Here is a 12,209-nt window from a genome sequence, read left to right as displayed (position 1 = left end):
AGTTGAGGTGAGTTCATTTCAGATCCACGAAGATACGCTGCGGGACAAGTTTTCCACACCCTTTTTTATAGGGTGAGGGAAAAAATCTAATTAAAACAACGGACAAGGCAACTTCGTGACAGACCCACTGCTTTCACCTCTCGTTCTTTGGAGAAAACACCACACACCTCCCCTTGCTCCACCTGCCTCCTCCATCCTTCCTCCTCCGACACAAGAACCACTGAGGAGACCAGACTGTAAGACTACCTGCGGTCAAAGGGAATCAAAAATAACAATTCACCCAAAACATCGCAGACTCGCACAGGATGTTACTCCAGCACCGACACTAGACGGTCCAAACAGCCGCTGCCAATATGTTCAGGAGAGGTAAGAGACGGAGCTTAACTTGTTTTTATACGTCCGTGCGTGTGTGTGTGTGTGTGTATGTCTGTCCATGCTGAAAACGGACTTAATTTAAATGCCAGCTTTTAGTTAAAAGATTAAAAAAATAAAAAAATAAATAAATAAAACGAATGGCAGGAGCCTGTCTGTGATGTCTGGAAAGAAAACAACTTAGCAGTCTTTAAACGGCTCGGTCGGCCGAGACTGGGAAGGCAATTAAATATTAATCCAGTACATGTAAAAATAATTCTTAAAATAGCGAAGCGCTGCCGCACTGCAGTTTGAGGGACTCAGCTGCACGAGGACGGCCGCTGCTGTCTGCTGGAAGACAGCAGAGCGCGTGCAGATGAGACCGATGAACGGGGGAAAAGTTGACGGATTTAACGGTTGTTTTACAATTTTAAAAAGTTCCTTCGGCGGAGTGTCACTGGCAAATACTGGACCATAAGTTGTACGGAATTATTTTAAAAAAATACTATTTGTTTGTTTGTTTGTTGTTTGTGTACAAGGAGCTGGATTGCAGAGTTGTTGTTTTTTACGATTTTTAAAACCAATTTTCTTAATAAACCCATATAATAAGATAAAGAAATCACCGCAGTAAAGGCCACAGAGGGTAGGAGTGTAATACAATACAAGATAGTCATGCTCGTGTTTGTTCATTTGTTTGCATTCAAGCCTTGGTTCGGTGGTCAGGTTCAGTAAGGGGGTTGTAAAATGCTAACACTGACAGAAAATGGTAGCAAAAAATATGCCAACATTTTCTCTCTTTTTTTTTTTTGGTGAAAATATATAAAAATGATTTGAAAGAGAAAGTAGTGCAAATCTGAACAGTAGGTGGTAGTATGCACTAAAATAAAAATAAAACAAATAAAAAACTCCAATTTCACTGAATGTTTCCAAGATAATGTAACAGAATACCACTTTTGTTTGACAGCAATTGGTTCACTAACTGTGATACAGCACACAGACACTGAATACATCCATTCAAAACGCAACAACAGACTGCCACGGCATGACATTTATGTATCACACAGTAAAAGCTTTTATCCAGTACACAGAGATTATCTAATTAGCTAAACAATAAAGTGGGGACATCTTTTGTTTAAAGAGTGGAACAGAAATTACACGGGCATTCAGTGTAAGAGACAAGTAAGAGTGGAAAAAAAAAATCCAATCATCAAAAAACCTCAGCATCCTGCAGACCTCTGACATCTTAGGTAAATAGCACAGCTTATTCCCCTGGCGTTGCTAACGCTACATTGCAGCAACATTTATTGACAACAAGACAGAGATACATTTGTTGTGTTCAAGTGCACTTATATCTAAAGTACAACCGTCAGGAAGAACAGACATCCCATTTCACCACCAGTTGTTTGTTTATCAGCAGGGGCGCCCTCCTCTGTATGTTCCTGTATCCTGTATGTAGGTGGGAGTGCTGCAACTCAACTCAACTTCTTTGAGGCCAAAGAAGAAAAAAAAGGAGGAATGAGGAAAGGCAGAATAACCTTACCGTGAACACGGAGGAGACTGACTTAAAAATGATTGTAATTTTTTATTATTATTTAATAAATTTGAGGTGGTATTATAGCACGTTTACATTTCTTTTTTTTAATTATGTATGTAAAAATATGACATCCAACAAAAGGGTTTGGAAGGTGTGCAGCTGTAGTTCCTTAGCTATCAACTGGTACAGCCTAATAAGGGCTCACTCTCTTCCATCACCTGCTTTGTCAGACACGTATGCTACCATGTGTTTTTCTAGTGTGGTAATTGGTTGTCTGCAATTTTTAATATTTCTGAAGGTTTTGACTTTTGAAAAAAACAAACAAAACAAAACCAAAAAACACAGTACCTGCCATTTTGGTCTATGCTTGCACTAAGAACAGAAACATAAATGTCTGTGTCTATCAGGGCAACACAACCAATACTGTGACGTTCTCACATGCCGCCTACTTTTTTCTTGATTGTGTGACTACTTGATGTCCCTTAGAGCTGTACAATGCCTTGAAATCAGTCACCTCAATTAACATTGATTAAAGTTCAGCCCAGATCAGTAGATTTGAAACCACCAAAAATACAACACGTTTCCACGGAATTATTTTTTGCTTGTTATTTTTGCTTGAATTGGATATGCACGTTTTGCTGAATGTTTGCCTCATTAGAATTGTTAATGGCAAATAAGGTAATTGTGGAAAAAGAGTATTTGAATGGCCTTAATTATTGGTTTATGGTCTTGTACCATAGAAAATCATCACTTTTATGAATTGAGAACTAATTAAGAGGAGAGGAAACACGATGCTAAAACGCATCCATGTGTTATCCTGCATCCAGGGGGCACTGTGACTGACAGTTGTAGCTGACAGCTGCTACATCTTGAGTACATGACAGGTTCACTGCAACTTCTGATTGTAGTTTATCTTCTGCTAATAAAAATGAAGCTTAGCATTATTATGATTCCATACTGATATGAAGCTACATCTACACCAACAAATAACTCCACACCTGGTTCACTTCACTGCAGTAATGACAGTGAATGGATACCTCCATTTCTTTTAGCTCATATATGATTTTTCATTTTGCTTTTATCTGTTACCATGTTAATTTCCACATTATAAATAAAGGACATTAATAGTCTGTGAAGTCGTGACTCACCCATCTGCCAATCCTCCAGCCCAACTCTACGGAAACAACAGGGGGCTTCAGCTGTGACAATTTTGTCAGAACATTGTTTGATGATGAGTGCGGCGCACAGCTGACAGATTCCTGAGTAAACACAATAGGAAATCATTCCTTTAATGGAGTTGCTGAATAATTGTCAATTTACAGTTTTGACGCAGCCCAGTGCAGAGGAGGGACATTATTATCTATTAGCTCACTTGTTTGGCTCAAATCGGGGCACAAGCTGGGCGCTCTCCTCATTAAGAGTGGCGACCTAATGGGCTCCACAGAAGGCTGATGTGTCACTGTGTATGTGTTTGTGCATTTGCGAAAAAAAAGAGTTTGGTGGTTACAGACAAGCTTTCGTTTTAATCTGTCCGTTGTTTCAGATGAACAGCACTGCACCCACATACATAGACAAGTACAATCAAACACACACACACTCATAAACACATTTACTCAGCAGTGGCTGCTGAAGCGCCTCTTTGTTTCTCCTCCTACAAATACTGTATGTGACTGCCGGTGACAGTGCTAAAATTTAGACTAATTGTGCAGTTTGCCCGTGATACAGTTATCTGCACTTGTCACCTTTACCCACAGCATGAGATAAAACGAGAAAGAGAGGAAAGGAAGGATAAGTAGTTTTGTGTATAAACACTCCATCTCTCTCTCTCTCTCTCTCTCTCTCTGTCCTTGTCCATCTCTCCTTCTTTCTCTGTCTCTATGCTTGGCCGGTTTCTGGTGCCAGCCTCACTCTGTAAGAAGAGAGGCCTGGCAGGCTGATTGGCTGCTATACCACATTGGGTTGGGTAGCTGCCCAAGCTTTGTTTCCCAGTATGTTTGAAACTGGATTTATTTACTTTCCTTGACTTTGCCTCTTTCACCAACTTTACTACTGTCACTGTTTTAGCTGCAGTTTTTTGAGCTCTCATACTAACTGCGGCTATAAAATCAAAGTCCAGCTTGTGATAGCAACCTTGAAATAAAAAGGTTCCTCACTCCTTAATGTGTTTAAATTGTACAATTTTTTTAATCTTATCTGATTATTTTTGTCATTGTCATTTACATTTTCATGTTTAACAAACATGTACAAATATTTGTCAATTCAAAATAATCCAAATAATTTCAAAATAAAATTCAGTAAATTTAAGTCCATTATTCTTTCACTATATAGCCTAACAGTTGATATATGTGCCCTGGTGGTTTTGAAGCCCCACTGTTGGTAATGGCTTCAAACCTTATTCATTCTGGACAGGTGTCCAGTCCATCAGAAGGCCAGCATACTGAAACAGCCGTTCACACTCACATTCACACATATGGTCATTTGAGAGTCTACAAAAAACATAATCTGCACTCTGCAATTCTTCTTGCTGTGAGCCAGTGATGCTCACCAACACCATTCTGGCATATTGGCACATCTGAAGCTGTTTGAAGCCATGACTATTTCTCTGTTGCTGTTTATAACTCAATCCCTTTCCCAAGGAAAACAAACCTTTAAAGGCCAGAGTTGCCTCTGTCACTTTCTAATAAGGGCAGTTAGACCACACTCAACACCTGGGTGTAAAATGGAAAAATGCACATGGACAACCCTGCGCTGACGGATAAGCACTCGATGGAAATTCCAAACACACTCCGCCCCTCGGGGATTCATCCCTGCAGAAGCTTTTCCCAGGTGAGAGTGTACAGTGGTAATGGTCACATGACCTATCAGAGAACAGCTGGTTTTATTACTGATGTAATCCTCTGAAACTTATTTAGAATTTAAAGTATAAAACATAAAAATATAAGCCACCAATGTTCCCATAAAAGTAACCATACATATCATAAATATAATCAAATCAATAACAATATACAATATATAATGGTGGAAATTACAAGTCACCGTTCATTCACACAAAGGCCTGAGAGTTCTGGCTCAACTTTGGCATCAACAAATGAAACTTGCCCTTGTTTAAAGTCATTGATGCTAATTAGCCATGTTGTCGGGAGGATGACAAATGATTTATTTTCTAGTTGTAAACATAGACGTATTCATCAAATGTATTCCAATCTAATCTAATCTAATCCAATCCAATCCAGTCCATCTAATGTGATACCCTGTCTCTCTTTGAACTGACAATTGTAATGGCTCACATATTTTGTATTCTGGCCACTGTCAAATCCACACAGCCAGGCAATTAGAGGCAGTGTTTCTCAATGTGTGTGTTTGTGTGCATACTAGCAGCTATGATAGCCTTGGTGGACAATAATAACATATGGATTGGTGACAAAATGTTTATTTGGGTCGTCAAGCACCAAATGCCGGGGTAATTGAGTCCTGAGATTGATCCAAATTTGCTCTTGCAGCACTGACATGGTGGGGCTGTGGGCAGATTTCACAAATTAGACACAGTGTCACTATATAAGGGCCGCGGTGCTGTGGCACACTGTGGATACGTTATATTAGTGAACTAAATCGTCTTGAGATTTGATGCCTGCGATTGAAGGCACACCATAATCAATCACGTCTTTAATGCAAGTCACATTGCAGAACAGGATGAAACGCATCAGCACACATGCCGCCACACACAGTAGGCGTTCATGTGATGGTTGTGCATATCAATGACCTTTGCAACTGCTCCTGCTGCCTTATCTCAAGGTCACTCACAGACTCCTTCTTTCTTCTAAGCCCACTCTGGTCTGCCTGCTGAATTCAACCATTGTGCCTAGTCACATTAGAACTTCCAGGCTATGAACAGCATTTACTGTCATTACACTATAAATAAACAGATATAAGTAATCACAGGTACCAAAGTTCTGAAGGAGTTAACAGTCTTTGCAGGTGAGAGACACTGATAATGAACAGATTCTTTTGATGCTATCAACATATTTGTTGTACTTGGCATAAAATGGCACCACTGTATTTTATTTGAATTTCTCTGCCAAACAAATGTTCAATGCATATGCTTCTGAAGGAAAAAAAACATGTTGGCACTCTCATTATTTTCTCGGAGTCGTTAAAGTTAATAGAGCCAGCCATAGAAATGGTGACATACTCTGCACTATTGTTCATTCTTCAGTGAAGGTGACATGCTTTTAAAACTTTCCTGGTGTAAACAAAGTGCAAAGGGTTTATGCCGTAGACGTCCTGTTTAATTGCCTCTGCAGTGAAGATGTAGCTGATGTCTACATAAATACAGTGCACTATGAATCAGTGTGGCCTCCCTGGAGAGCTGGCTGTGCACACAGCAGGAAAGTCCTATGTGAACAAGGTGCCCAATCAAAAGAGACATAATTCGCCGTCAGGGGTCCTGTGGAGGCTCTTGATTTTGGTTCTTATTAAGAAACAATTTTAGCTGAGAAGTGAGAAAGAGAGACAAGAGGAGGGAGATAAGGAAATGAATGAGAAAAAGAGCTACGTTTACATGAACAACAATCCAACTGCAATCACTGACAAGGACATGATGAGATGACGTGGATCTAAATAGAACGGATCTAAATGCGACGCTTGTTACCACAGCGGTAGTCTGCACAGTGATTTGGAAGGGTTCTTACAACAGATGGATTAGCAGAGATGATAAATATCTTTAATTTATAAAGATTTTAAAACATTATGGGTGGCTTCAACAGGACACCTAAGATAGAAATAAAATGGTTGAGCCATTTTCTTGATTATTGTCAATGCTTCCACCTGTCTTGTAAACAAATATGGATGTCTCAGCTAATGCCCTTGCTGTGTGCCAGTGTCTTTATGTGCGTGTGTCCTTGTTCGCTGTCAATAGACGCTTGCTTTATAATCTGAAAATGCAGGATTAAAAATAATAAGACAGGTTTCTTTTTTTTTTTGTCTTTGCATTGTTTTTTACATCGGCACTAAGCTATTGTAGCTAATGCTAAAGCAAAAATAAACAATTCTACAGGACCTTTCTAGTGTTCACAAACATTATATACTGCAATTGTTCATCCTAATCACATCATAAGGGTCATGGGCCCATCTGGAGACAATCCCCTCCTGGAGGTCTCAAGAACCAAAAACACTAAAATATACAACAAACAAACAAAACAAACATAACAACAACAAAAAGATTTTTAAAAAATGCACATTACATGTTAGTCTTTTTTCTGAACAGCCAACAGTTATCCAGTTAGCCATTACACCAAGTGGCAGATCGGTGAAGAAAGCGTCGGCACTGTCTCAATGACAACAACACTTCAACCTCACTGTGATGACAGGGAATCATTGAGGCCTCGCAGCCAACGTATAATTGCCAAAAACATGTCCAGCATGTACCATTAGAGAAGAAAGCATCTTCTGTCATGTTTCAGTGCGAGGCCTCACATCAATCACTGAGCTCTTCTGAGCCCCGGCTTTTCTGCCTTGACCACAGAAAGCTTGGCCGTGCACTTAATGTATTCACTGCTCCTACAATAGACACACAGTGACATGTTTGTCCCCATCTAAAAATGTGATTTCCAGATTATTTTTCTCCTCAAAACTAAGTCTGCAACTATTGCAAGATGTTGCTCCTGATACGAGGAAATATCTAGTTATGAGTGCTCAACCGAGCTCCATTTTGGTCATTTTGTACCAATGATATAAAATGTTTTTTTTTTCTTATTTTAAATTATCAATATATTTGTTTATATATATGTTTTTGATGTTTAGATGGGTGGGGGGGTTAATAGTATATTTCTGGGGTGATGGAATGAATTAATTGGTTTTTAGTTATTCCTAATGGGGAAAATTCAATCTCAATATGAGTGGATCGAGACACGAGTGCTGTTGTGGAACGGATTAGACTCGTATCCAGGGAGTCCACTGTAATTCTATTCCTTCGTGATGTATCCTCCAATGTAGGCTACATCTGCCCTCGCCCCTTCAAATCTCCCCTTGCACTATGTCTTCTCCACTGCTGTATAGCTAGTCTGCTCTGTACCTTGTTGAATAATTGATCGATGTTTTGGTTTCCTATAAGGCGCTTGGGGTCCACAGCTCTAAGCAGTGAGAGTTTGCTGCTTTCCTCACGGCAGATCACACGCCTCAGTCCATCCCTTTTCTCGTACCCCCCCCAAACTCTTGTCTTATGCTATTCTGGTTCCGACGTGCGGCGTCAACATTCTCAGGAAGATAACTGCGTGCGTGTACATAGCATTTCCATTTCTAATTTTGTTTTCCTGAAAAGCTCATGATTTCCATCTTATTTTTGTGATTACTAACAACTCTGCAAACATACAGAAATTGAATATGCCAGATATTACCATGGAAACTGAAGCTGAAGAAGCAGAAAAAGTAAGTACTAAATAAACATTGTAAGGTATTTAATATTTCCTACTAAATTGGGTGACTGCTGCACTTACTGTACATGTGGGCTGTTGTACGGTAGCTGAGGTACCAGCTGGTATCTAGAGGTGGTACATGAAATACTAGGAACACTGATTAGCAAACCTGTTTCCTTTGAAGTGGCTGAATCATCACTGGAAACGTACCAAGACTGGCAGTTAAAATAGGTTGCAGGCCAATTAGAGTTTCTCAACTTCCTGTGTAATTATACCAGGAAACATGGTCCATTTTTACCCATGAAGTCCACAATTTGTTTTTAGCAAACTGGGAACAGAAATTTCTCATAACTTTCAGGAAAGAACCTTCCTGAAAGACAGCGGTGAGGAATGGAACAATATCTCTCTTTCCACCAAAGCCCATAAAGAGGGTAAATTATGTCGATTTTTAGACTCAAGATTGAACACTAAATAAAAAATATTAAACAAAGGATTTCTAAATTGATTTAACTACTTTTTATGATCCCATCTGACAAATATATTGTGGTGTTTCTGTGTTTTGGCAAATTGCTGCAATCGTTGTATCTTTTACAACAGCTGTCTCACCTGCTGGAACTTGGCTCCTGTACTTTCCAGGCCTGAATATCTTTATAAATAAATATTAAACTACTATGACCCTTAAGTTAGACTTACATTTTTTGAGATTGAAGTAATCGATCTTAAAAAGCCGATGATAGATGGCTGGTATTCTAATGTGAATGTACTCAAAGTGCTTCACTCTGAAGAATAGATTTGGTAAATGTATTTGATGTCCGCATCCATCCACTATTTTAAAGTCGTATTACCTAAAGTGACTACAGGCATAATGCATTTGTAACCTGGTAACATTTCTAGAAAATTACATGTCTTGTTTGATACAGAAAAAACAAGATGTCTTATGCACCAGCCACTCATTCCCTACCAACCCCTATATTTATCTTATTCCTAAACACAGCCCCTTCAGCCCTGCTGTCTCTACTGCCTAGATTTACAGACTTCTTTCGTATCAAGGGACATTACCAATTTTTATAACATCCTTCAGGTCATCTATATTTAAGATTAAATATATTTTTCTTTGTCGTTTCTGAACAGTACCAGCAGGCAATTGAAAAGAACAGCAGTAGTTTGTTTTAAGCAGCCTGACAAACTCCCAGTCAGACATCAGTACGTCTCTTCAGATTGGGAGAAACCTCAGAAAGTACACACAGTTCACAGAGCCTCGGTAGAGGAAGGTTGTCGCGTCAGCCTTTGAGCTTGTTGTTGTTCTGCGCTTCAGTGATTTCCTGTTTCAGGTTGTCTGGCACATCAGCTGGTTCCACATTAAACAGATTTAGAAATACAGTATGTAAATTCCCTTTTGTTTAATTTGCATGTTCTAAAACTTCTCGCCAAATGCCTGAAGGAGGTTTGTACACTCATCAGCATATTTGTTTCACTGCAAGCCTTTGTTTCTGTGATGGAGGGAAAAGTGGGCTGCTTTTCCCTGGGTCTGGAACCAGCAGCCTAACATTAGCAACAAGACACTCCTTCAGAAATTGTCCTTAGATATTAGCTTGCTCACCACAAAAAATGCCAGCACACAGGTCTGTCAGAAAGTCTGTCTTATGAAAACTGCTTATTGGGCATACAAACTCTGCTAAAGAATTTCAAAGTGATAGTTTGGACTGAAAGCTGAAGTTGCTATCACCTTCCGCAATACTGACAGCCCACACCGGAATCTATAGATAAAACCTGTGATTTCACACCAAAGCACGCAGGAGTTCTTAATCACTGCTGCCCGAGAGGTACGTTCAAATGTGTTATTTGGTGACTCGACTTCCGATTCCTAACAAGGCATCAGACGAGGAGCTTTTCTGTTCTAGTGATGTAGAAGCACAAAATTGCTCCAAGGACTTAAGACGATAGACAGTAAGTTATTTACACACTTGTAGTTTCAAGTGGGAAATGTCCTCTGTCCTCTGTCCTTTGTAGTTTCAAGTGGGAAATGTCCTCTAAGTGTGAGAAAAGGGATGGACATGTTCCTAGGATACTGTAGATTTAAGATTAGAGGTTAAATGGAAAATGTTTTGAAATCCAAAGCTGGATCCGCAGTACATATTTGAGCATGATGCATTCCTATACCTTTTCATTTGTTTCCATTTCTTATCCACCCTCTACTGACATATCTGTGAATTGTAATGTACTTTTAGCACACAAGAACATTTAAAGAAGCAACCTGTAGTTTTAAATTGTATGCTACTCCTATATCAAACAATAGCAAAGTAGATACATGCAACCCACAGGGTTCTCATTCCTCTAAATTGGCATGATCACATGCAATGTTACAAGAACATGACACGAGTCATAAAAGTGCATTACCCCAGCAGCAGGGCCGGCACTACCACTGACACAGCCATACACATTAACCTCCACTTAGCTACTGTGATGATTGTTTGTAAGGAATCTGTGGGCAGCAGAGCTCAGATTTATCCAGTGGGGCCTGAGCATAGTGACCAAAACTGAGCTGAACTTGACTTCAGTTCCTGAGAGAACTCTGGAGTCGGCGGGTCTGTTATTGGTTCTAGTAATGTCTAGTTCCTCCAAGTGCAGTTTAGTCTCTGCTATTGCTGTCTAGTATGTCCCAGAGCAGGCTAGTTTCCCCTAGTGCAGTTTATCCTCTCCTAGTGCCTGAGTTTGTAAACAGTTTCAGAATGACAAAGGTATTGAAAAAAGATTTGGCATTAAAATATCCAGGGTTGAGTTGTGATTAGCACTTAACCCAGTTTTGGCTGTGAGGAGCACCAGGGAGTGTCCAGGAGCTCACTAACACCTCAATATAGTAAACATCATCCACAATCCCATCGTAGGCAATGAATGAATAATGAGTTGCCTCGATGAAATTCATTCGAGAGAATAGTGTGTGATGTCATTTACTTTGTTTATTTTCGTGTTATATTACCTGGTAATGAGTCAATTATTTTGGTTTCCAGTAATCAGTGGAACATTATATTGTTGGATGAAAGTACAGTAAAGTACAGAAGGGGCCTTTTAAAATGTAGCTCTTGGTTTAGTTCACCTGCTGGTGAACAGTGGTAAAACCTAAAATTCTATCCATCCAGAAATGTCTCTAAAACATTTTGCTGAACCAATTGTAATAAACTTGACATATGCTGAGGTATTAGTTTGAGAAGTTATAATAAAATAAAAAATACAAAATATAATAATAATCATAATAATAATAATTAGTACACTAGAAACTAACATTATCAACCAACCAACAGTTGGTTCTTGTCACTTTCACTGCCTTACTTCACTTCCTTCCCCTCTGTAGAGAGTGTTTAGAGTCTGTATTGGCTGAAACCCAGCATGTGGGGTATTGAAGGAGTTGGGTTAAAGAGGCAGAAAAGTTCATCAAAGCCCAAACAACAAGTCAATCCCTGCTGATTTGCCACATCAATCCTCATCCATCCAACAGTGTCTCTGTCACACACACAAACACACACACACACACACTGACACAAAGCCGGAGCACCGCACACTCCAACATGCAGACACACACGGACACACGATGGTACTTTCACATTCTCCATTTATCTGTGTGTGCGGCAGTGTAGACGGACAGGAGAGGCAGCCGTTGCAGGTCTTACATAACTGCATCACTGCATTAACGAGCCCATCTGCCTATGACTGCAGCTTTGACAGCTCTTTTAAATCCAGACACTCTTTTTTACAAGTGTACCCAATATCAGGCCAACTCACAGCTGTCCTTATTAGCAGAACCACGCAGACTAATTCAGTTTTTCTCTATAAAATTTTCATTCTGTAAAATGTACTGACGACTAATGTAGCGTTAAGCTACCTTAATGGAAATGTATGTTTTATTTAAACCTTTACTT

At 39.6% G+C, this 12,209-nt stretch overlaps 1 protein-coding gene and 1 long non-coding RNA gene across 2 annotated transcripts in view; one reads left to right on the top strand and one right to left on the bottom strand.

Annotated features, from left to right (window-relative positions):
• Positions 1-232: 232 nt before the first annotated feature.
• rtn4rl1a (reticulon 4 receptor-like 1a) overlaps positions 233-12,209 on the top strand; it is a 75,671-nt gene continuing 63,694 nt past the window's right edge. Inside the window, 1 exon segment of the mRNA XM_025065463.1 lies at positions 233-366. Coding sequence (XP_024921231.1) covers positions 354-366 — 13 coding nt within the window. The 5' untranslated portion in view covers positions 233-353.
• The window catches only part of LOC112488603 (uncharacterized), an 83,914-nt gene continuing 72,062 nt past the window's right edge, over positions 358-12,209 (bottom strand). The window contains exon 3 of the long non-coding RNA XR_003052840.1: positions 358-3,144. This is a non-coding gene — a long non-coding RNA (uncharacterized LOC112488603). The remainder of the gene's footprint in view (positions 3,145-12,209) is intronic.

This window comes from Cynoglossus semilaevis, chromosome 19 (assembly GCF_000523025.1).
Source record: "Cynoglossus semilaevis isolate Cse_v1.0 chromosome 19, Cse_v1.0, whole genome shotgun sequence".
NCBI classification, from domain to species: Eukaryota; Metazoa; Chordata; class Actinopteri; order Pleuronectiformes; family Cynoglossidae; genus Cynoglossus; species Cynoglossus semilaevis.
Note: the sequence above shows the minus strand (reverse complement) of the source record. Positions and strands in the feature narration are given on the sequence as shown.